The sequence below is a fragment of the Podarcis erhardii genome (genome assembly GCF_964252035.2).
Source record: "Podarcis erhardii genome assembly, chromosome: 13".
Lineage (NCBI taxonomy): Eukaryota > Metazoa > Chordata > Lepidosauria > Squamata > Lacertidae > Podarcis > Podarcis erhardii.
This window is the reverse complement of record NC_138502.1, coordinates 42,194,175-42,220,426: the sequence shown is the minus strand read 5'-3', so window position 1 is coordinate 42,220,426 and position 26,252 is coordinate 42,194,175. Positions and strand designations below refer to the sequence as shown.

The window sequence follows — 26,252 nt, the reverse complement described above, 5'->3', positions numbered from 1 at the left end:
AAGCCTAAGAGGCTCAGTAGTTTAACCCACAGCGCCACCCGCGTCTCGTGTGTGTGTGTGTGTGTGTGTATATATAGAATGAATATGTGACACATGTAAAGAAACTCGTAGAAACATTTACATTCACATCAAAAGTAAACAAGTAGGGGTGGGGTGGGGACATTCATAATGGAAAGAAAGAACGTGGTTTATGAAAGTTGATGTTCCAAAATATTTTAAGTAAAGACTACCCTTTGATGAATGCACACCAAATAGGTTTATCAATCTCTTAATTTCGATAAAAGTGCAGTATCCCATATTCTCCCATACAAATCAGACTTCAGTGGGGCCACTGTTTCCAGTTTGTAGCTATACATGTTTTTGAAGCCATGAGTAAGTTTACAACTTCTTCAAGATCAATATCATTGATTGAAGCTTGAAAATGTAGTGGCTAACCTTTTTGGGGCGAGGGCAGCATTGGCACATGGACAGCTTATTTGGGGCTGCATGTCAAATGTATGTGTCAAAAGTGTAAAAGTGGGCATTTACCATATTTTTCGCTCTATTGGACGCAGTTTCTCCCCTCCAAAAATTGAGGGGAAATGTGTGTGCGTCCTATGTAGCGAATGCAAGCTTGTGCCATAGCTGCGCGCAACCCCTCCGGCAAGGAGAAGCTGCATGGGGCTATGGCTTCTTTAGCCCGGTAGGGAGAGATTGCACGGGGCTAAAGAGGAAATCAAAACAGCGAGCGGGATCCATCCTCCGGCAGGGAGAGGTTGTGCGCAGCCTGTACGCTGCTCTTTGCGGCTTGTGGGGGAAATATTTTTTTTCTTGATTTCCCCCCCTAAAAACTGGGTGCGCCCTATGGTCCGGTGCGCCCTATGGTGCAAAAAATACGGTACATTTTTTTTAAAAGGAAAACTATAACAAGGGGGTGGGTCTTGGAGGGTCATAACAACCTCTTGGCATCACAATTGCAGCAGCGGGAATGGTCAGTAAAAGATTTACTATTGTTTTTTAAAATAAAAAATGGGTTTACAAAAAACCTTCTTTGTGGGGTTAGGGTTAGGTGAAGTTAAAAAGTAATAATTAAAAAAGAAGGAAAATGGAGAGGAGCCTATCGCCCCCAACAATCTTTTGGTTTTTCGACATCACATAGAAACACAATAACAATAATTTCCTATATTTATTTTTAAAACGGCAGGATTTTTTTGAGTGTGTGTATATTATGCGGCAAAACAGAAACATAACATAACAAAAATTATGCAGAGAGGGATGGATGCTACTTATGGTTTATTCAACCCTGCCTGAATGGGATGAATATCAAGGGTTTTTTGGGGGAGGGAATTCACAAGGTAAATGGCAGAGGGGAAAAGGTAACACAGACACATACTGTGGTCTCAGTTTGAACACTCAAGGCTTGTATTAGCTAACCTAAATCTAAAGAGATGGGAGAACCAGTCATGGATTGCTGTCATTTAATATAGTCCAACCTTTAATCAGATATTGGAACGTTAAACTTTTCTTATATTGACTTGGTTTATGATTAGGTCTGTGGGTACTCTGTTGTTCCAGTTTTTGCCATTCTGTACGTATATGCTTGCTTTGCAAAGTTTATTTTTACTTGCTATGGAGAGGAGTAAGGACTTAAGCAGGGCACCAAATGTGTATTCCCGGCAAGTCTTATTAAGCAAACCCTCTGAGTTTTGCCTAAGTTTTGCCTCTGTGTAACAGTTGTTGGAAATCACAGGTGAGAAGACTGCTGTTGCCCTTAAGTCTTACCTGTGGGATTCTCATAGGCATCTGTTTTCCACTATGAAAACAATGGACTAGATGGGTCCTGATCTAGTTGGGCTCTTCTTATGTTCTTCTGTGATATTGCCTTCATGGTTTTAAACTTACCTTAACATCTAAAAGAGCTGGAAGAATTAAAGGTGAATCCTGCACATGTTCAACATTATTTGAGTTTTCTGAGTTTGTACACAGCCCTAGGTGCAATCTTGTAGAAATCTTTGTACAGTTCAATATCCTTGGCAAATACTAATAAATAAGGTTGATAATGGGAGCCATTCAAGGTCTGTGTAAATAAATTCACCCTCCAAGTATCCTGAGCCTGTTCCACTAATACAGCTTGGTGGATCTTTCATACCTGGTCTGTTTCTTATTTATGTAGGTTTGGTGCTCTCAACTGCCTTTACAAGACATGGCCTCTCTGCAATAAAATTCTGGATTCCACATTGTTACCAACATGGGGGCTACTTTGCAAATTTTACCCCATTTGCAGAACCCAATCATGGCAGCATTTTGCCCCAAACTATTAAACAGGTGAGGCAGAACAGAATCCTGAAATATGTGCTGACCATGGTTAGTCTCTGGAAGAGAAGAAAAATTACAATAGAAGATTAGCACTTTATTTCATTTACGGGTTTAAGATCTTTTTTTCTGAATGCTTAGTTTCCTACAAAGAGCCAATTCAGATGTTACATTATTAATACAAATAGCAGTTGCAGAGACACAATAAATCTTTACGTTGTTCCTTGCTGCTAATGACCAAAAATTAGTTAATGGATGCCTTTTATTTTTATATTTATACAGCTTTGGGGGCGAGCTGATTAGACCAGAACAGCCATGTTTCGGAACAGTCTCAAGATGCTTCTTACGGGTGGGAAATCAAACCGCAAAAACAGATCCAGTGGTAAGTGAAGGAAGGAGTATTTGAATGCAGCACAATCATCCCAGCCCAGCAAATGAAATTTGCATGTAGAAACGGGCTGCAAGGTGATGTAGAATATTGCCATGCCAGTAATATAGTGATCCCATTCCTTATTCCGTATCTTTATTGAGACTCAACTAGTGGATAGACTGCTCCCCGCATTGCTAAGATCCCAGACGACTCGAGTTGATGCTGATGATGCTCCTGAGACTTCAGTTATTTTGTCACCCCTTAATATAATGATAACAGTATAACTTTCAAGCCAGTTTCATGCCTGATGAGCTGAATAATACTGAATGAGAAGGGAAGAGGAAATGATTCTGATGATTCATGTGATTGCTGGGCAACCAGAAAAACTTCCTCTATATCTTCTAGATTGTAATCCAGTAAGGCCACATTAAAAATTCATATTTAAATGGGTGTGGCTTCAGGCTTGTGTACCAGCAGTGGGGATCCTCTGGGCCACGAGTATAATTAGGCTTGGCAGGGGTCTTAATTTGTGCCATGTGACATGTTTACTGCAAACCATGCCCACCTGTAGCACACCTGACAACATACGTGACATCAGCTGTGGGGCAAGCAAAGATGCAAAGGAACAATGGAGAGTCTTACAGTGCTCCTTGGCAAGTGGATCTTGCATTCACCACATTTAAAATTTGGTTTCAAATTCAAATCCTGCTGGGATTGGTTGCACTCTGGAGCTCCTAACTGGAGATCCTGAATACAACCAGTTCCTCTGAAAATCAGAATTTGCACTCAGTTCCAAACTTTTTGCAGTGATCTTCATTTGCAGCTGGTTTTAGCTCAAAGTGGACTGAAAAGAAAGAATTGGGATATTTATTTTTTTTTTGAAGTTGGGTCTGTCCTGAAATCATGGTTATGTCAGGCTATTGGTGGGTGGCCCCATCATTCCGTCATAATGGCCCATAGTGGTTGGGGGGAACTTGCAACACACTTATTTAGAAGTTGGACACATTGAACTCAGTATGATTTGATTTTGAGTAAATATACATAGAATTGGGCTGCAAATGAACTAAACATTTTGTGAATGAGAGCCATTGTGCTTTGAGTTTCAAATGTTTCTGCTATAATATACAATGTTCCTTTTGATCTGAATAAAAATGTTTGTTTTGTCATATAGTGCACAAAAGATGAATTATCCACAGACTTCTTTGCAGGATAATTTCTTTTCAAATTCTGGCAAGACTTGATGACTTTATTTTACAAAGTGGCAATATGCCTAATGTACAGTGTTTTATTTATTTGCTGTCCAAGTTGTGTACTGGAGTTTCTGGAAAAAACGTTACTGTGATTTCCCCCCTGCTACATAAAAGTCTTTGATGGGGTTGCAGGACTGCCACTGAGTGCAAACCTTGAATCAGTGAGACCTGTTGGTTTGCTGGAATATGAATTGCACACTTTGATTTGATATTTAGAAGTCAGATGAACTATGTTCATTATGCAGAGTAAGCTTGAAAATAGGAAGCCACTCTATGTTGGATATTTTATAGACAAAACATAGTTTTTAAAAAACCTTGTACCTAACCTGCTGGCTGTGTTTTGCATATCATGGTAAGCCATGACTAATGGCTTACCATGAACACACAGATGGCTCTAACGTCACTTCTTCCTGCTGGTGAGTGGGAGCAACAAACTACTATCATTGGCTTAGCCTTATGTCTAAACTAGGGATCATGGTTTGTTTCACTTAAGCAAATCATGATCAATTTTATTTATTTTTCAAGTTCGGTATAATGCCTTTCAGCTATAGTGAAAGGTATTGTAGCTTCTTTCATTTGGGTTTTATTTGTTTTGATTTTTACAATGAACACATTGACTTTTATCAAATTACAATTCTTTGCGGTGTTTACCCAAACTAAGCAGCTAGCACCAGCAGTCAGGATAAGTGGAAGTATGCTGAAGATGTCAGTATTTGGTGATGTGGTCCTGTAATTCTGGCTGACTGTTATTTCAGCTTTCTCATTTTTCATCACCCTAGTGGAGTTGTTTTCAGCTTTTTCACTCACAACTTCTTGTTAGTTCTTTTACATTCCATGTTATAGTAACAAATACCATAACAAATACCATAACAAAAGAAAAAACAGAAATTGGTGTGTGTCTGCATGTGTGTGATTATATAGATATCAAAAGTTTTATACTTTTACTCAAAAAAAGCACTGCTTTAATATGAAGTATTGGGTTTTTAACTTGCAAGATGAATGTGAAGTGATGCACTCCCAATTATTCTTAAACACAACACTAGGACTATTACAGTTGTACCTTGGTTCCTGAACGGAATCCATTCCAGAAGTCCGTTCGAATTCTGAAAACGTTTAAAAACCAAAGCATGGCTTCTGATTGTCTGTAGGAGTTTCCTGCACTCAATCAGAAGCTGCAAAAGCAGCGTCAAACGTTTGGGTTCCAAAGAATATTCACAAACTGGAACGCTCACTTCCAGGTTTGTGGTGTTCGGGAGCCAAAACGTTTGAGTCGCAAGGCGTTCAACAACCAAGGTATGACTGTATAGTGTTTAAGGTTAATGCTATCCATCTAATGAAGTAAGGTAAAGGTAAAGGGACCCCTGACTGTTAAGTCCAGTCGTGAACGACTCAGGGGTTGCGGCGCTCATCTTGCTTTACTGTCCGAGGGAGCTGCCATTTGTCCACAGACAGCTTCTGGGTCATGTGACCAGCATGACCAAGCCACTTCTGGCGAACCTGAGCAGTGCATGGAAACACTGCTTACCTTCCTGCCAGAGCGGTACCTATTTATCTACTTGCACTTTGACGTGCTTTCGAACTGCTTGGTTGGCAGAAGCAGGGACCGAACAATGGGAGCTCACCCCATTGCGGGGAACTGCCAACCTTCTGATCGGCAAGCCCTAGGCTTTGTGGTTTAGACTACAGCGCCACCTGCGTCCCTGAAGCAGGGGCTTGCAAATGAAAGCTCATGTCAGAAAAGGTTTGCTTGTATTTAAGTGCCAAGGAGTCTTTGATGTGTTTTCTATGATAGACTAATTATCTGCAATTTAAATACAGATCAGGTTTCAGGCAGTATTTAAATTAAGTGGTGCATCAAAGTCAGTGCTGTGAATACTTGTGTAAAACCAGCTTGTGGGGACATCTTGTATTCTGTGTGTTTCCCTGGTGAGAACTTGTGGAAAGAGTATGAGGCATGGGTTGAGATTCCCTCTCAGTCAAAAGTTGAGCAGGTAGTTTTGGGCGATTTTCGCCTGTAAAGTGAAATAATAGTGACATACCACGCAGGGCAGTTGTATCCTTTTCCATGACCTTTGCTTCTCCAACTCTACTACCATCAGACACCCTGTGATATGATGTTCTTTCAGCTTGCTGCCCCTCTTTCTTGCTGCCCCTCTTTACCTGGAAAATGCACAACTCTGATCTGTAATTGGTGCTCCGTTCTCTCCACTCCTGCCCCTTCAAATCCTTACTTCAATCCAACATTTTATTTGGAAGCCTTTGGTTTAATCTCTTCATCCGCAAGCCCATCTGTAACCAAACTTAAATATTTGAAGCTATATTTACTCTGATTCAGTTTCCCCCCACTTTGTCTCCTCACTGCCTTCCTTCTGTTATTGTTTCCCAGTGTTGCTTACCAGCAGGGATCTCTTTTTTTGCTGATAGAAATCTTTAATGTACCATAATTTTTAATTATTTACTACCATCAGTGCACACACACACATAGTAACAAGATGACAGATCCCTACCCCAAGAAGCTTACGAGGTCATGCAGGGCTTTGATGATTAAGGTAAGGAGTTTGTCCTAAATCCAGGCTTGGACGGGAACCCAATGTAGAGCAGTGAATTAGGTGAATGAATTTGGTGGTGGAGTTCTGGATAGTGGTGAATAATGGAAGAGAAATTGGGTGGCAGATGGAGAGTTGGGGATGGGTTGATTTTTTGATTGATTGATTGTTTGAAGTAGGGAACAATGGAATGCTTGAATAGAGGAGAGGAGGAGCCAGAGGATGATGCTAGGACTTAGCAGCTAGGAGTCTGGAGGGGATAAGATCAAGGGAGCGTTTGGGTGGGGTTAGATGGATCTTAGTGGGGAATGGGAGAGGCTGTTGGGAGAGGAGAACTATTGCCTTTCATTTCTTCCATTTCTAACTGTAACAACTTTAGTCCACTTGGTAATTGTTTTTTAATTTTTAAATATTCAATAAACTTTTTATAAATAACAACATCAACAACAGATAGTCAACAATACCTGGTACCTTTAAATGCTTCCTTTGATTTTAGCTGCTATTTTTGCTAACCTCAGAACACTCCAAGGAGGCTTTGGAAGGCACAGTGTATAGAACGATTTCAGCCATTCCCCAGAGGAAGAAGAGACGTCTGGTGATGGTAGGTAACTCGCTATTGAGGGAGACAGAGGCAGTAGTGTGTGGAGGAAACAGGATGTCCCAGGAGGTGTGCTGACTTCCAGGTGTAAAGATTCACAATGTGACAGAGAAGTTGCCAAGTCTTATAAAGTCCACTGACCACAACCCCTTCCTTCTGATTCATGTGGGTACAAACAATACGGCCACACACCGCTTTCAACCACTTTAGCTAATGGGGCCTCCTGCTGCTGCCACGCCACCGGAGCACAATTTCTGTTCTCATCCTGAAGCAAAGTTCTTAACCTGAAGCAATATTTCTGGGTTAGCAGAGTCTGTAACCTGAAGCGTATGTAACCTGAAGTGTATGTAACCCGAGGTACCACTGTATATGTAAAGGATGTGTGCATTTGTGAAGAAATCCATAACCTGGCAGATTTAGAGTATATGGGTAACATTTTGTAGGGGAGAAAAACCAACATCAGTCTTATGTGGATGTCTGCTTATAGACCGTTAAGCCAGATTGAAGACTTGGATGATGTCTTCCTAGAGCAGATTACCAAACATTCAAAAAGGAGAGATGTAGTAGTCATGGGAGACTTCAGTTTCCCCAGTATGTATTGGAAATCAAACCCTTCCAAGAATGTAAGGTCCAACAAATTCCTCCGTAATCTTGCTGACAGTTTCATTTCCCAGAAGCTGGAAGAAGCAACAAGGGTATTATCTATCGTGAACCTGGTCCTCACCAACAGAGAGGGACTCATTGACTAAGTGAAAGTACTGGGAAATTTGGGAGGAAGTGATCATGTTCTCCTGGGTTTCATGATACAGAGGCAAGGGAAAGTTGAGTGCAATCAGACATGCATTTTGGATTTAAGAAGTCCAATTTCCAAAACCTTGGATGAGATCCCATGGTCAGAAATACTCAAAGAGAAGGGAATCCAAAATGGATGGGAGCTTCTTAAGGATGAAATATTGAAGGCCCAAATGCAGATAATTCCAACAAGAAAGAAAAGTGGGATCATAGAATCATAGAATCATAGAGTTGGAAGAGACCACAAGGGCCATCGAGTCCAACCCCCTGCCAAGCAGGAAACACCATCAGAGCACTCCTGACATATGGTTGTCAAGCCTCTGCTTAAAGACCTCCAAAGAAGGAGACTCCACCACACTCCTTGGCAGCAAATTCCACTGTCGAACAGCTCTTACTGTCAGGAAGTTCTTCCTAATGTTTAGGTGGAATCTTCTTTCTTGTAGTTTGGATCCATTGCTCCGTGTCCGCTTCTCTGGAGCAGCAGAAAACAACCTTTCTCCCTCCTCTATGTGACATCCTTTTATATATTTGAACATGGCTATCATATCACCCCTTAACCTCCTCTTCTCCAGGCTAAACATGCCCAGCTCCCTTAGCCGTTCCTCATAAGGCATTGTTTCCAGGCCTTTGACCATTTTGGTTGCCCTCCTCTGGACACGTTCCAGTTTATTAGTGTCCTTCTTGAACTGTGGTGCCCAGAACTGGACACAGTACTCTAGGTGAGGTCTGACCAGAGCAGAATACAGTGGCACTATTACTTCCCTTGATCTAGATGCTATACTCCTATTGATGCAGCCCAGAATTGCATTGGCTTTTTTAGCTGCCGCGTCACACTGTTGGCTCATGTCAAGTTTGTGGTCAACCAAGACTCCTAGATCCTTTTCACATGTACTGCTCTCAAGCCAGGTGTCACCCATCTTGTATTTGTGCCTCTCATTTTTTTTGCCCAAGTGCAATACTTTACATTTCTCCCTGTAAAAATTCATCTTGTTTGTTTTGGCCCAGTTCTCTAATCTGTCAAGGTCGTTTTGAAGTGTGATCCTGTCCTCTGGGGTGTTAGCCACCCCTCCCAGTTTGGTGTCATCTGCAAATTTGATCAGGATGCCCTTGAGTCCATCATCCAAGTCGTTGATAAGTGCAATACTTTACATTTCTCCCTGTAAAAATTCATCTTGTTTGTTTTGGCCCAGTTCTCTAATCTGTCAAGGTCGTTTTGAAGTGTGATCCTGTCCTCTGGGGTGTTAGCCACCCCTCCCAGTTTGGTGTCATCTGCAAATTTGATCAGGATGCCCTTGAGTCCATCATCCAAGTCGTTGATAAAGAGGTTGAATAAGACCGGGCCCAAGACAGAACCCTGTGGCACCCCACTAGTCACTCTTCCTTAGGATGCACCTAAGGAAACTGGCGTGGCTGCATAAGGAGCTTATAGATGAGCTGAGATTTAAGAAAGGCATGTACGTATAAGAAATGGAAGAAAGAGGAAATCACAAAGGAGGCGTATGCCTGTGTTGTGAACATTTGCAGGGTAAAAGTCAGGTGGGCTAAAGCTCAGAATAAGCTCAGGCATGCAAGAGAGATTATAAATTATAAAAAATAGTTTCTTTGGCTATGTTTGAAGCAAGAGAAAGAACAAGCAAGTGATAGGTCCTCTGTGTGGAGAAGATGGGGAATTGCTATTCGGTGACAGAGAGAAGGCGGAACTGCTCAACACCTACTTTGCCTCTGTCTTCTCCCCAAAGGAAAGCAATGCCCAACCTGGTGATAACATAATAAATGATGTAATGAGGGAGCTGCAGCCCAAGATAGTTAAGGGCTTAATGAGCTGCACACGAGGGTACTAAAGGAGCTTGCAGATGTAATCTCAGAGTCTCTGTCTATAATCTTTGAGAATTATTGGAGAACAGGGGAGATCCCTGCAGTCTGGAAGTGGGCAAATGTTGTCTCCATCTTCAAAACTGTCAGCTGATCTCTGAATGACTGCCCCAGGATGTTGGCTATTGGGGAGGGCTCCTGGAATATTAAGACAAATTCCTCTTCTTGTGGTACTCCTTTCTTTTTAGTGTAAAACTGTAGTTCTCCATGAGTGCTGTCAGAGCCTTAGTGATGGAATGAGATATATATCAAGCAACCTCTGCGTAAGAGTGATTTGGTTGTTTTGAATCTACCACTATGAATGTCCCTGCATAGTGTAAACACCATATAATTGTAAATTTGTATAATATATCACATTTGTACTTATTATCCCCTACCCAGACTGGATCAATAGCTCTCTATGTATAGGTAAATTAAATATGGTATTTCTTGTGACTGTGTGGTTCAGATTTTCCAAAGTTTGAAAGGTCAAATAAGCATTTTTATTTATTAAATAAATAAATAACAAATTTATTAAATTTCTATCCTACCCTTCCTTCCAAAGGAGTCCAGGCCACTTGTTAAGCCCTTTTTGGTATACCAGTGAAACGTAACTGCTGCATTCGCTATTGCTCTGGTAAAGTTATAGTACCAAATTATGTATTGTTGGTGAGGAACCAGTAGAGGGAGTACAAACATGTTCATTCTACTCTTGCACTAACTTCTGAGTTATTTGTTGCCCTTCTGTTTGCATGCATCTTTCCTGGTCAGTCTAAAGGTTCTTGACCCTTTATCTCACTTGTTCGATATATATTCTGAGCCTGGACAAAAATGTGGCCATTCCATTCTCTTTTGCACAAGAGCTTATAAGGAATGAAGTTGGGGCAGGCACCATACCACTTGAACTCTTTATTTCTCCAGAAGACTAGAACATGATGCAGAAAGGATCATGTCACCATTTTATTAGCCTCTTATAAATGAAAAGTCAGTAAAAGCATTACCAAAATAGTTTGGGAGGTTTTGGCTTTTTACAGGATACTTTCTAGCGCACTGGAGCGATTTCACATTTCTACTAGGGCTTTTAGGATGCCAATACTGCATTGCAAAGTGATTTTGAAGTTCCATGTGGATTTGAAAGCTTCTTGTGGGGCGCTGTGAGGGCTGGGGGAGATAAAAAGCCTCTTCAGGCTGTTGGCACCAGTTTTCTATGCCTTTCAATTCTTGCCTGTGCTTGCTGTTGTGGATTTTGTTGTTATTATTATTATTATTTTACAACACAGGATTAGTTTGGAAACAACATGGTTACATTTTGAGTAAATATTTTGGAAATTGAATTATCTCAGAGGAAGAACTGATGGTTAAATGTCTTTTTTTGGAACATACTGGGTGGCTTTATTTAAAAGCAGCTATAAAGGGAAATTGGCCTATTTCTCCTTGAACACTAGCTTAATAAAACTTACTAGGTGTAAAGCACTCCCGAGTTGCATCTATATTCAAACAGATAAGGTTTTCTTCTCATGGAAGGGCTGTTTCTGACGTGGCAGAAGAGCATTATGCAGAAAATAATTGTTCTTTTCTTTTTGCAAGCTCTTGCACAAGGCTTTTCACAAGCAATTGTTCAAATACTTTTCAAAAAAAATTTTTTTATATAGAAAGCCAGTAATCTCTCTCCCTCCCACCTAAATTAAACCATTCAAAAGCCTTACAAATTTGGGGCCCACAAGAAACCATATTCTGGAGTCCATACGTTGTAATTCATGGCCAAAGTGCCTATGCGTCTAACTTTCTAGGGTAGCACCACAGTCATCCTTTAATTCTTATTTGTTGCAACCACAACATCTACTGTGTATTGAATCAAGAGTAATTGTTTATTTAAAATAAAATACTAGTTATACCATAAAATAAAAAATAAAATATTTTAAAGCTCTCTCAAGGCAAGTTACATAAAAAGGAAAAGTTAAAATTGCAGTTAAAACATACCAAAGCCAGCTTCTCAGCACAGAAGGGTTATTACTTTGTAAAACAGAGTGTGCAACATAAAAGCAACTAGCGGAAATGTAAGGCATAATTGAAACTTGGCAACGTCTGTGATTATGCTCTCTGTTCTATCCTAGTTCCTGCTGTACGGAAGCAACTCTGCTTGATAGGACTGTTGCCCCTCCTGTTTAGTCCCATGCAGAGGACAACTAGCATGTCAGTTGTTGAGGCATATTCATATTCAAGGTATTCTTGCAGAATATGGTACATATTTCTGACTATTATTTACATAAGGGGGGAACCCCTTTTGCGGAGTCACTGCACAGTGGTACCTCTGATTACGTACTTAATTCGTTTTGGAGGTCCATTCTTAACCTGAAACTGTTCTTAACCTGAAGACCACTTTAGCTTAATGGGGCCTCCTCCTGCTGCTGCGCCGCCGGAGCACAATTTCTGTTCTCAACCTGAAGCAAAGTTCTTAACCCGAGGTACTATTTCTGGGTTAGCAGAGTCTGTAACCTGAAGCGTATGTAACCCGAGGTAGCACTGTATATGGATTATAGTTAACAAAATCCCACTCAGTTGCCACAATTAAGTTAGTCGTGTTGATTAACTTCAGTGGCTCTACTCTGAGTAGGACTAGTGTTGAATACTGCCCTTTGTGTGCAGAAGATCTAGCAGCAGTCTGTTGAATGAGTATTAAAAGGATAACTAAACATGGCCTGGTAGAGTTCAGTGAATGAAACCATAGAGACCAACTACCAGTAAGATTAAACATAATTGTTAAAGCTAATATTCCAGCTTGATTACAGCTATCAATTGCAGGAGCACTGCTGGTCATTCCCTGATATATTGAGGCTCATTTGAAAACAATAAACTGAGCCTTTAGTATCAACTCAGTATTGTGGAATATTCTGCCATCAGATATTCAGCAGGTGCCTGCTAAAAACTTCTTTCTTCCATTCATTAAGAATGCCTCTCAACATAATGGTTAGCTGTTTTCTGATTTTTATATGGTTTATTACCGTGTGGTTTTGCTATCATTGTTGTAAACCACTGTGATATTTTTCATAAATAGTGGTATGTATATACATATTTTTTTAACATAGATAAAAATAATGATCTAACATAATATTTTGGCATATTGAACATCATGCCAAACTACTGTTCCATGCAGAACATATAGTGGGGATCATGCAGTTGCACTCACATTTTGATTCTAGCATTCCCACAGGCATTTGGTTGGCCACTGTGAGAACAGAATGCCGGACTAGATTGACTGAATTGGCTCCAGGAATGTCTTAGGGCCAATAAATTAAAAAAAGGGGGTTATTGAGAGAGCACAAACTATAAAATCTGAGGTATGTGAGAGTCTAAAGTATGTAAGGAAACAGCTGGCGTTTTAAAACTGAAATTCCCAAAGAGGAAACAAAAGTTTGATTTTGACAACAAGAAATGCAGTGGTACCTCTGGTTACAGACGCTTAAGGTTACAGACTCCGCTAACCCAAAAATAGTACCTCGGGTTAAGAACTTTGCTTCAGGATGAGAACAGAAATTGTGTGGCGGCAGCATGGTGGCGGCAGGAGGCCCCATTAGCTAAAGTGGTACCTCGGGTTAAGAACAGTTTCAGGTTAAGAACGGACCTCTGGTTGGAATTAAGTTCTTAACCCGAGGTACCACTGTATAAGCTTCCTAAACTTTTATCTAGGTTTTTGGCTTATCAGCAAAGGAAGAAATTGGTTCTTCCCATCTAAGCAACAGCAACCATGCAAGGACAGCAAAGCAAATGTCAGGGACTTGCATTTGGTGGGAGGCACCAGCTGAGGAACCGCCTAGGGGAGCCCCCCGAGATGAGGAGGGCTCAGAGCCTGGGGAGTGGTGGTGGGATACTGAGGACAGGTCGGAGGTTGAAGGGGGAGGAATGGTTGGATACTGAAGAAGCAACAGGCTTTAGTGAATAAGAAGAACAGTGTGCAGAAAGCAGTTCAGACTTGTCTGAGGATGATGATGAGGAGTGGCCAGAGGCTGCAGAAGCATCCCAGGAGCTTGCCTTTCCTATTGTGCTAAGTTCTCCATCTCCCTTGTCTCCCAGTAGACGGAGAGCTTTGTATGTTGCAGAACGAAGAGCACAGCTTCCTCCCTGGCGTAGTTTAAGGCAGCTTGAGAAATGTCCAGCTGAGGAGGAGGAGACTTAAAAAGGAGTAGAGGGAGGATTATCATCATTATTCCTGTTCAGGTCCCGCAGTTTTTTGAGTACCTGAGAGCTAACGACAAGCTTGCTTAAATGTGCTTCCCATAGCAGAATACTCTGAATGTATAAAGAAAATCCCTTGGAGTGCCAGGAGTATTTTTGTGTAATTTGTTGGTGGGGAGAACCTTTCACATTTTTAATGGAGTATGAAATGCAAATAGAACTGTAAGCTAAACATATTTTCCCATTATTATTACTATTATTATTAAAATTCAGAAGGAAATCCAACCATGAGAAATTAGTGTAGTTATTTTACACTAAGAATAGGTATGTCATAGTCAGAACAGCAAAATGTATTGTTTAGCAGCTTTCTAAAAGCACTCTAAATTTAGTGGCCCTAGGTAATGATTTACTTGGTAATTTTTAGCTAGGAATTAATCCTTCTGTACTGTATGTAACTATAGCAAGTATAATCTAGACTAATGTGTTTGTTTTGTGTTTAGTTTTCTGCATAATCCTTTTTTGTTGTTGTATGCGTGCATGATCTCATTTTCTAGATTCATGTTTAATATAAAGCTAAATGGTTAACAGAACATATACCCATCCTCCCCTGGCACGGAAATTGTGTGATACCTAGTATAACCCTCACAATCAAAGATGATCGGCTTGGCTGAAAAGAAATGTAATGCAACTGATGGGGGGAAATCTCCTGCCTCTCAATTCATTTCTGGAATGGTATGTTAAATTTGCCATTTTATTAATTTTCATTCAAACAACAAACAAATTTAAATTCATTGGAAAATGGTCTGTGATTTAGAAAATGGATGTGAGTCTACTGTGAACATAAAGGATACAACTCCTTATTTGCATTGCTTGGGAATAACAAATTTCAATATTATATCCAGACATAATTCTTTTCATCTTAGTTGTAAAAAGTATTTGTAATACTTTATTTTTATTTTTTCTTACTTGCTATATTGATGTATCTATTTTCTGCTTTAATGAAAAAAGAAAGAAAAAGAAAACATTGACTCAGTGTGTGGTAGCTGCAAAAATGACAAATTTCCTGATAGTGTTTATTAGGAAAGGAAAGGAAAGGAAAATAAAACTTCCAGTATTGTAGAGCCTGCATCAGAGATGTAGTATGGCCACATTATAATACAGGCATACCTCGGAGATATTGCAGGTTCGGTTCCAGACCACCACAATAGCGCAAATACAGTGGTACCTCCGGTTATGAACTTAATTCGTTCTGGAGGTCTGTTCTTAACCCAAAACCATTCTTAATCTGAGGTGCCTCCCGCACCTCATGGGGCCTCCCACCGCCGCGCCACTTCCGCTCGCATCCTGGGGCAAAGTTCGCTACCAGGAGCACCTATGTCCAGGTTGGCGGAGCTCGTTACCTGAAGTGTTCGTAAGGAGGACGGTATGTAACCCAAGGTTCCACTGTAGTACAATCATGTGAGTCACACTGGCTGCAGGGGTGGGAGGGGAGAAACCTGGCTCCAGCCCTAGCTAGCTCCACTCCTGTGGCCAGAAGAGGGGTGGCGATGGCGGGGGGCTTCCTTCTCCTGGCAGCGGCCAGGCTGCCTGCAGCTGCACCTGTGTCATTGTAAGGAGCAACGTTTGTGAACCGCAAGAAAAGCAAAGTACAAAAAAACCAGGCATGTCTGTACTGTGGACGGTTCTGGTTGTCACATTTCAAAAACAATATTGGAGAACTGGGAATGCTGCAGAAGAAAGCACGAAAATGATCATGGAGCTAGAGCATCTTCTGTTTGAAGTAAGACCACAATGGTAGGCTTTTTTTTTAGTTAGAACAAAGACAACTAAAGAGAATGGTAGAGGTGTAGAATACTGTGCATGGTGTAGAGAAAGAGGATGGTGAAGTTACCCCTCTCATAATAAAAAAGGTTTTAAACAAATACTAAATAATGCTAAAACACAGGCCAGCTAATGAAATTACTTCGGAGGAGATTTAGAATGGACAAAAGACAGTACACTCACATGTTTTTTGGATTTAATTGCCACAAGACCATTAACCTAGATTACGTAAAATGGGTTATGCAAATTGATGGCTTGCAATTCTCTCACTGGCTACTAGTCATAATGGGTGTGTGGAGCCTCCAAGTTTACATTTGGAGAGGTGAGGAAGCAGTGTGGGAAGATTATTGCTTTCATGCCTTACTTATAGGCTTCTCAGGAGTTTCTGGGCAACCACCATGGGGAACAGGATGCTGCAGCAGGTAGACCAGAGGTGGGAAATTACTAGCAGTGCACAGTGCGTCCTAATTAGGCATGTAGCCCTGGACCCTTGTCCGCCCCTCAACATGCCGCACTTCTCCTCTCATGAGCCACTGAGTGCCTCCCCCAATGTGTGTGGCTGCTCTGCCCCTCTGGTAGACTTTTGAGCTGTTCACCTTTGCATAGTTCATAAGGTTGTATGTCTCTTTCAGAATGTGCCAGTGGATATCTCAGACTAATGATTAACTAAATGCAGTCTGCAACTCAACTTTTTCAAGGTTTTGAACTGTTGACTGAACTCTGTTCAGCTTGAAGATTTGCATTCAAACTGTGAAATGTACTTATTCATTGGTCACTAATTAAATGTTAGAGGCAGTTGCTGTAGCACATCATTATTTAGAGATAGAAAAATGAGAATTACTAAATGGCTAGTGCATATTGCAAAGTAGCTGTTCCGTTTGTGGAGTGTGAAGCCATGCAGTGTGAATGTGCCTAATATGTGCTTGTAAGCAATCCCACCTACTTCCCACCCACCCTGTTGCTAATCCCCCTCCCTTTACACCTTGCCCCAACCCAGGCATAGGCAAACTCGCCCCCCCCCCCGATGTTTTGAGACTACAATTCTCATCATCCCTGACACTGGTCCTGTTAGCTAGGGATCATGGGAGTTGTAGGCCAAAAACATCTGGAGGGCTGAGTTTGCCTATGCCTGCTCCAACCTCTCCTCCCTTGCAGCTTGCCCAACGCCCTCCCTCTTCCCCTCACAGTCAACCCAACCCCTTCCACCATAGCTTCCACAGCTGCTCCTCCCAGCTTGCCCAAATAACTTCATCATATTTCACCCAACTCCTCCATATGCCCTCACAGTTCCCTCAGTCCCCCATCCTTCATTTCCCCTATCGTTATCACCACTGGCCGTGGGGAAGAGAATGAAGGGGAGACTATATCAATGACTGCTAGCCATAATGGCTAGACTTCATTCCTCATTTGTCTAATATGTTAAGGTCATCCAAGCTGATGGCCATAACCACATAGATTGAAAGTAGATTCCATAGTTTCACTATGTGCTGTGTGAAAAAAACACCTTCCAATATTTGGCTTCATTTCTCCTGGATTCTAGTAACAAAAGAGAGGGCGAAAAACTTCTGCCTGTCTACTTTCTCTGCACCATTTATAATATTATACACTTCTATCATGTCTCTCCCACTCTCATTTTACAAAAACTCCACCTATTTTTACCTTTCCGCTTCTATCATGTCTCCCCCACTCGCATTTTAGAAAAACTGCACCTGTTTTAACCTTTCCACATAGGGGAGTTGCTGCAGCCTTCTGATCATTTTGGGTTGCCCTTTTCTGAACCTTTTTCCAGAAGAAGAAATTAGATTTATCTGGCATGACCCAACTCATCTGTAAAGGTTTTAGTTTGCAATTCTATGCATACTTAACTGAGAATTAGTTTCATGGACTGCTGTGGGACATGCATAAACATACACATGATTGCACAGCTGGAAACACAGACTTAATGTGGACTTGACTTTTGGTACTGCAGGATTAATAATAATAATAATAATAATAAAATTTATTTATACCCCCCCTCCCTAGCCAAGGCCGGGCTCAGGGCGGCTAACAACCAATAATAAAAACAAGTAGAATGATTACAACTTAAAAACAAGATTAAAATACATATGATTAGTGATAATATGACAATCTGGTGATCTGTACAAAAAACCAAAAAAAACCACTAGCCATTATCATGCTTCCTGATGTTAGTTAGGCTTCAACTATGTTTCTTTTAAGCACACAAACTGAATTAGCATTAGCAGTCTAAATTTAAGTATGCTCTACTGAGTGAAAAGCCAGCTTTTTTATTTTTCTGCCACTGTTGCATCAATAATTCTGACATTTAATTAAATTATTTGATTTCTCCCTCTGCACTTTTCTGACTCATACTTAAGTATACATGACTCATCTGATCATATAACAAATCCTAAATGTATTCTGTAATCTTCATGGTTTATTCTCATACTGATCACCGGTCTGCCAGTGTTGTTATAATTAAAGGTAGGGGAAAGATATAAAGCCTTATATGTGCTACTGCTGCACTGGTGACTTAAATTTATATTCATGGAAGGTTTGTGAGCTCTGTTAAACAGCCTCTTAAGAACCCTTCTTTCCTGTACCTCCACCGATAAAGTCATTTCAAGATTTTCAGTTAAATTCTGCTGTTCAGAGATTTAGTGGATATGTTGAGGTGTGAAGTATAACATGAACTATTAGGTGCCTTAGAACCACTTCTGGCTGCAGTTTCATTGTAGAGATCTCTATTTTATTCACATTAGGAGTAAATATTAGGCAGGAACCCTTGCTATACAGTACTGTACTAGATGCCTGCTTAAACTTTTTTCTTATAGCAAGCCATATATGTAACTTAGTTATGTATATCTGCTTTACAGTCTGTTGATTTTATCTGTATATTGCTGATAATTATTTTATATCAAAACCTAAAGAAAAGAGCAATCCCAAGTACCTTTTAAAATGCTAGTGAGAGGGGCTGTTAACCGGAATTGAGTTGCCAGGAGCCATGATGTCTTAGACTATACTCATCAAAACTGATGTTTGCTGTTCTAGCTGAGGTGCATTCCAACACCAAGGTAGGACAAGGGTGTGTTTATGTCTAATATTACCACTGTAAACCTCATCAAGTTCAGATGGTGCTATGGTGGAGGAAGAGCCACTACTCATAAGTCACCTGTGCTTCACAGATTGCTGTTTTATAATCCATCTCTGGTGCGTCCACAATAGGAAGTTCTAATTGCCTTGTCTCTTGAAGGCTTATAGTAGAGCTGGGCAGAGAGTACAGAAAAACTAAAATAATAGAAGCAACGGAGGGTTGTCTTTTGGAATAAAGGCTTGAACAACTGGAATTTCTAGATTAAAGGGGAGAATGATGGGAAGGGCAATTATACAGATTTATAACCTGCTTAGAAGTTTATCAAGTAAGCAGTGTACAAGTTTTGTTAAGTAAAATACTTCAAAGAACAGTGGAGAGTGTAAAACCAACTAGTATTAATCCTTACAGGTTGTATTGGTGAAGTCAGCAACAGATGGAGTGCATTGCTCCCAATATGTTCTCACTGTTCGATATGCTATGCTCATTTGGCTCTCATTTTTAAAAAGCTGGAAACCAGAAGTTCCCCTCCTCAGAGGCAGATTTTTTTTACTTGCTCTCTAGTGGGATTGACAGCCATTCTTCTGTTTAGGTGCTAGTGATAAAGGCAAAAGCTATGGAGTATGTTGCTCCTGTAAGTTCCCAAAGCGCCAGACACTAAGCTTGGGCATTGTTCAGTCAAGAGGGAAACTTGAAGTATCCTCCCCCCATGCAACAGATTTTCAGCCTGGCATGTTTCCTTCAAGAATCTGAGCTGCCATTTCCGGCATGTGGTAGTGGTGCAGGCAGCAGCTAATGCAGGCTCCCGCAACCTCAGCCCTCCAGATGTTTTGAGACTACAGTTCCCATCATCCCTGACCACTGGTCCTGCTAGCTAGGGATCATGGGAGTTGTAGGCCAAAAACATCTGGAGGGCCGAGGTTGAGGAAGCCTGAGCTAATGTAACATACTTCTGCAGCATTCTCCCTCTCCTGCATGCTGTGCTCAACTGAATCCCCGCGACGGGGTGAGCTCCTGTTGCTCGGTCCCTGCTCCTGCCAACCTAGCAGTTCGAAAGCACGTCAAAGTGCAAGTAAGTAAATTGGAACTGCTCCGGCAGGAAGGTAAACGGCGTTTCTGTGCGCTGCTCTGGTTCGCCAGAAGCGGCATAGTCATGCTGGCTGTAGCTGTACGCTGGCTCCCTTGGCCAATAAAGTGAGATGAGCGCCGCAACCTCAGAGTCGGCCACGACTGGACCTAATGGTCAGGGGTCCCTTTACCTTTTTATATTTGTAATGCCCAATAAAGGTTTAGTTAAGTAAGTAAGTAAGTGAGAGCATCTGGAGAGCATTCCTAATAAATTTTTGAGAAATGGTTCAGGAGTAAAAAAAAATGACTTACTATTTCTAAATGGACATATAACTTGTCTGTTTTCTTTGAGAAGAGAAATGTGTTTGGTAGTATCTTGTGACTAACTTTTCTGAACATAGTTATTGTAAAAAAGCATAAGCTGCGGTTGGCAACAGCCTACTTAATCATATGTAGTATTGGAAGTGGAGACAGCAACATGATAATGGGATAGATGGAAGACTTTCAGCCTTTCCACCTAGCCTAGTGCTGGGATGTGGATGCAAGTTGTCCCATTGTGAATCATTTGGCAAGCAGGGAAGGGGTGCTAACCTGCGTCTCAGTTGATGTGCACGAATCACTGAGGGTTTTTTTGTGGGGGGGGGGGCTTTATGACCTGTATGTGCATATGAGTGTGGGTTAGCCACACCCCTACCGGCATGTGGACCCTGGAGGGTTGTTCAGTAAGTGAAAGTGGCCCTTAGACTAAAAGAAATTAGCTGCCCCTCCTGCTCCATGTGTCTACATGATTTGCTGTTCCTCAGAGCTAACTCTTAAGTCCTGTCACACTTTCTCCAGGGAGATTAAAACGATCATTTACTGGTTTCTTAGTGTTGCTCTTTGTACCTGATTTGTGATCATTCAGTCTTTGCCTTAAGGACCGTTTAATCTTTGCTGATGGACACATGAAGCATGAAATTAAGTTTACTATATCCTGAGATGTGTAGGTGTAAGGACCATTAATGTGATGGATTTACATATCTACTCGGTTTACATATGGCTGATATTTGCAAGATTTTGTTCATAAACTAGAGAAGATGTGTTTGTCCATGGTAAGTAGTATTCAGGTTATGTGAGCGTTTGTCTGTATGCCAGCAGTGGTGTGCCTCCTGTGGTTTCTTTGAGAACAGGATCATTCCAGAAAATAGGTTGTAGTTTCCTTATGAAGCATTTTAAGACACCCAGCAGTGAGCTGCAGGTAATAATCAACAGGAGGTCTGTCTTTTCGCTTGTGGTGCTTTTATGTTGAAGTAGTTGTCTTCTGAGTATTGAACTGGTCATTGAAATCTGGAGATGTTTAAGAAAGCTTATTTCAAAAGGTTCAGCTGGTTGTCACAACTCGATAGATATGAACAAATGCGGTTGTAGTGTAAGGCTTGGTTGTGTTGTGTGGCGTGTATAAAACAGAACTTACTGTAAAGGCATAGGCGAATGTGTAATGCTCACCTGGCTTCTGATATAAGCAGACTTGAAGCTCCACATACCCCGTTCATCAAATTGTGGTAACAAGGAAATTAATGTTCAAGGTGGAGTAGATAATGCTCAGATTGATGGTGAGATGGAAAGAACTGAAGGTAGGACGGAACATCTTAGGTGACACTTCAAAGTGGGTCCATATTAGTCATGGTTGGTTTATTTATATACCACATTTCCCACAGATTTGTGCCAAAAGTGGTTAATTAGACAAATGTCGTTGATTTAGTTAAGGTATAATAGTGGGGCTGCATAGCAGCTAGCTGGGAATCTTTCTAAATCTGCCATTAAAAAAAGATTAGTGTATTGAGGGTGCATATGTGTACCTATTGCAGTAACTTGCAATAGGTATAATAATGAAGGTATAATTTATCATGCATTTAAAGCAGTATGTATCTTCTGAATTTTGTGGACTTGCAGAACGCCTGTAGACCAGGTGGGCCATTATATTTTATAGTAGTTTCCTGTGCTGTTATTATAAGCGGTTGATACTGTTAACACTTTTTGTCTTTGGATAGACTTCTGTGTCATCTCTATAGAACCTTTGCTTCTTCACACTATTGCATATCAGTAATAATCACTGTGATCCAGAAAATATAATCTGCATGTGGAAATCAGCCTTCTTCATGCGTACTTGGTGTACTGGGTGTATTAAAAACAGGCATGTGGTGGTATATGCGCATGTATTTTGGGTGGATGGATGTAAATACATTAGACCAGGCTTCCTCAACCTCGGCCCTCCAGATGTTTTTGGCCTACAACTCCCAGGATCCCTAGCTAGCAGGACCAGTGGTCAGGGATGGTGGGAATTGTAGTCTCAAAACATCTGGAGGGCCGAGGTTGAGGAAGCCTGCATTAGACACTGGTAGTGCACCCATAGCTATGTCCCATTCTATAGAAATATATTTGTGTGCATACTAGTATGCAAGTTTGTGTACTAGAAATTTTGCTTCTTGTAAACAGACTTCTTTTGCTTCTGCAACTCTCCTATGAAAAAACATATTGCTTATATACCATTATAGAAGTAAAAAAATATCAGTTTTTTTGATCCCTTTAAGCTTACTAAATTTCAGCTTATCAAAGAGAACTAGCAATAGTTCTTTTTGAACCAGTTTGAAATTTTGAAAACCGCTAGCCTGTGTAATTTCTAATCTACAGGGAAATGAGAACTGCCTAATTTAATACTATGCAAATGAAGTTTCACAGAGTTACTTACCACAGTCAACTGAAATATTATGTGATTAAAAATGCGTGGGAGGAAAATGGGACTTAATTTTTTTTAATTTAAACCTTGCTTTAGAAGAGAACATCGGATTTTCAAAACTGAAGCTAAATGGGTGTAGGTCTGATTACTGCTTTAGAAGTGAGACTGCCTAGAAATTCCATGTGGACTGCCTTAACTTCCATGGAAGAAGGGCAAAATATAAATGGATTTAAAAGAAAAAGAAAAAGAGAGAAGATATTTTAGCATTCTTTTTCTTTTCTTTTTTCAATTGCATGGAAAGGTTGTGTTTCTTTATAACCTGGCCTTGATTGGCACTGATAACATGGTGGGCTACAATAGTAATTATAAACAACAATTAGTAAAGAAGAAAAATTTAAAACTTCAGAAAAGAGACAACCAAATAGAAGAGGACTTAAAAAGTCACTGATTAAAGACCTAAAACAGTTGGGTAAATGGGTATTGTCTTCACTTGGCGCTGAAATGAGAACATTGTTGTTTCCTGGCATACCTGTAAAGGGGAGGGGGCATTCTAGAAATGAGGCAATATTGACAGTGTTAAGTTCAGTGAGAATATTAGTGACTTTATCCACAAAAAGTGCCTCACAGAGTTGTTGCAGCAGGCTTCTTATGGTTATACCACCTCCCTATGCAGGCCTGTTTTCACCACCTGGAGGTGTTACGCTATTTGGCAGAACTTTGGTGGACTTGAGATGCAATGCTGTCAAAAAAGTGAGCTTGATTTGCTGCAATCCCTGCCGCAAAGTAGGCACAATAATAAACCCTTGTATTTGATCATCGTTAATCTGAGACTTGTGCTATTTGTGTTCTAGCTGTCATCGTGCTTGCTTTATAGGCCTGCAGTTGCCCAGAAAACCAGACAGCCAGTCAGGCTCCACCCTACAGGAGAGAATGATTGGGAGTGATAAAGTCAGTAGCCCTTTGAAATGATCAGATGGAACATTCAGACTAAGGCTTTCACAGGAGTACCAACCTTGCCAGTTGGAAACTCCTTTATAGCATTCAGGAATCCATGGGATTACATCAGGAATAATCTTGGGTCCCTTTTGTAGGTGTGCTCTGTTCCCTCCCCATATCTTACTGTTAGAAAGTTCTTCCTGATTCTTAGTTGGAATCTCCTTTCTTGCAACTTGATGCCATTGGTTATCACATCTCCTCTCAGTCTCCTCTTTTCCAGGCTAAACACACCCATCTCCCTCAACTGTTCTTCATCAGGCTTGGTTTCTAGACCCTTGATCATCTTGGTCGCCCTCCTCTGCACACGTTCCAGCAGAATAGAGTGGTACTATTACTTCTGCTGATCGGGATGCTATAACTCTGTTGATGCAGCCTAGAATAGCATTAGCTTTTTTGCCGCTGCGTCACACTGTTGACTCTTGTTAAGCTTGTGGTCTACTTAGATGTCTAGATCCTTTTCACATGTACTACTGACAAGGCAGGTGTTCCCCCCAAACCCCAGTCATATTTATGCATCTGGTTCATCTTGCCAAAATGTAGAACCTTGCATCTATCCCTATTGAAATTCATTTTGTTAGTTTGGGCCCAGTTCTCCAATCTGGTAAAGTCACTTTAAATCCCAATTCTGCGGCATTGCGTACCCCTCCCAGTTTGGTGTCACCTGCAAATTTGATGAACAACTTGGCTTCATCAATCATCACTGCTCATCCCTAACTCCAAACCATTTATGAACAAGATAAAAATTATAGGTGACTTAGGAAACCCAGTCAGATGGGCAGGGTATGAATAATAAAATTATTATTATTATTTATTATTAGGTTCAACATAGATCTTTGGGGTGCTTCACTTTCCTTGTTCCTCCATTGTGAGAACTGGCCATTTATTCCTACTCTCTGCTGCTTTTACCATTTCCTGATCCATAAGAGGGTATGTCCCCTGATTTCATTGTAAGCAAATGGTTCAACAATACTTCCATCTGATTATCATTTAAGCACTCCCAGTTAAGTCCAGTAGAATGGGTGAAATCACCCACTATTAACTATATTCTGCTGCTTCTGTCCTTTCCATCATGCTGCTGATATAGTGGGCATATCAGGGTGGAGAACCTGAGGCCTAATGCAGACCTCCAGGTCTCTCTATCTGGCCGCTGGGACTCTGTCTAGGCCACACCTTTTCCCCAAGTCATATCTCTCACTGGCTCCTCTCAGCACCCTCAAGTGCTTTTTCTTGTAACTTGAATCCATTGGTTCAAGTCCTACCGTCCAGAGCAGCAGAAAATGAGCTTCCTCCATCTTCCGTGTGACAGCCCTTGAGATATTTGAAGATGCTTATCATATCTCCTCTCAGTCTCCTCTTTTCCAGGATAAACATACCCAGCTTCCTTGACCGTCCCTCATAAGGCCATGGACACTACCTCAGTATCCATCTGTAGGGCACCCATAGGCTGTGGACACTATTCTTTTGGGAGAGGGTTGCAGTTCCCTCCCTCACATAAAAGTCCAAGCTCTCAGTCCATTGTTATCTTTACTCATCAGCCCTTGGTCTTACCTGGATTGAGCTGGAGTTTCTTTGGCCTCTAGACAGTCAAACTTGAGACACCTGTTTATATTGATCTCACAGCTAACTTGATTTGATGACAAGGAGAAAAATAGATATATGTTACCAGACACCATCATCCAAAAAGCCAGATGACCTCTCCCAGGTGCTTTGCTGTCTGGTCCTTGGAACTCTGCCCAGGCCACGCCCCTCATTGGCCCTGCTCTGCATCCCCCGCCCCTTCAACTGGTTTTACCTAACTGGATTGTGTCCTTTCACTGTGATACTACCTTTTCCTTGCCTGGATGAAAGATGGAGACTGGTGTGTGTGCATGACCACACCCACTTTTGTCACACTCATCAGTGGTATGTGCTGCTTATGAGGTTGCCCGTGAAGGAATCAGACTGGAAACAGGTTCCTACTCTTGCCTTACAGACTACTGTCACACTACCAATTCCCAGATATAAAAGGCCTCCCTCACACTAAGGGCCTAATCACATTCATCTCTGACTTTGGCACAGTCAATTGTATAGACTGTAGGTGTAGTAATTTGAGAAAAGACCGATAGTAACCAACAAAGCATGAGGACCCTTATGATCTCCTGCTCTTGCCCTTGCTGGCAATGACTCAGTCTGCTCACAATAGGTTTCAGAGGAGAATACCCTTGCGCCCTGGAAATAGCTGCCAACAAGCCAGGCACCCGTTGTCCTTCATAGGGATGGAGCTTCCTCCTTTGATGTATGTTGGTTCCAGCATGGTCCACCTCCTTTCTAGCAGTAAGCAAATAGACTTGGGGTAGCAGCAGTCATTATGGATGTTAAGTGCCTCTTCCTAGTTCTCAGCTTTTCCAGCTGCTGCTCTTCTGCAGCTTTTCTTTCGATAGATGGATTTTTAATTGAATTTGTAAGTTGGCCTGGGACCATGATATGAAGAAAAATGGGATAGAAATTGAATGAGTGGATGAATGAAATGAAAGTAAGAACAAATGCCTTAACTACCTGATGACCAAAATAGAAGAGCTATCCTGATCTTTCATCTCCCTCTGTTCTTTCAGTGTCCTCTTCTGAAATCACACTTCGGTTAGCTATGATTGGGATTTATTGCACGTCTGATTGCAGCTTTTGAGTCTTCAGGTTGAGGGGAAAAGCAGAATT

The 26,252-nt window shown here is 41.2% G+C and overlaps 1 protein-coding gene across 1 annotated transcript in view; it reads left to right on the top strand.

Moving 5' to 3' along the window:
- The window catches only part of TANC2 (tetratricopeptide repeat, ankyrin repeat and coiled-coil containing 2), a 193,527-nt gene that overhangs the window by 22,318 nt on the left and 144,957 nt on the right, over positions 1 to 26,252 (top strand). The window contains exons 2-3 of the mRNA XM_081837550.1: positions 2,153 to 2,304; positions 2,575 to 2,674. Of these exons, the coding sequence (XP_081693676.1) occupies positions 2,608 to 2,674 (67 nt within the window). The 5' untranslated portion in view covers positions 2,153 to 2,304; positions 2,575 to 2,607. The remainder of the gene's footprint in view (positions 1 to 2,152; positions 2,305 to 2,574; positions 2,675 to 26,252) is intronic.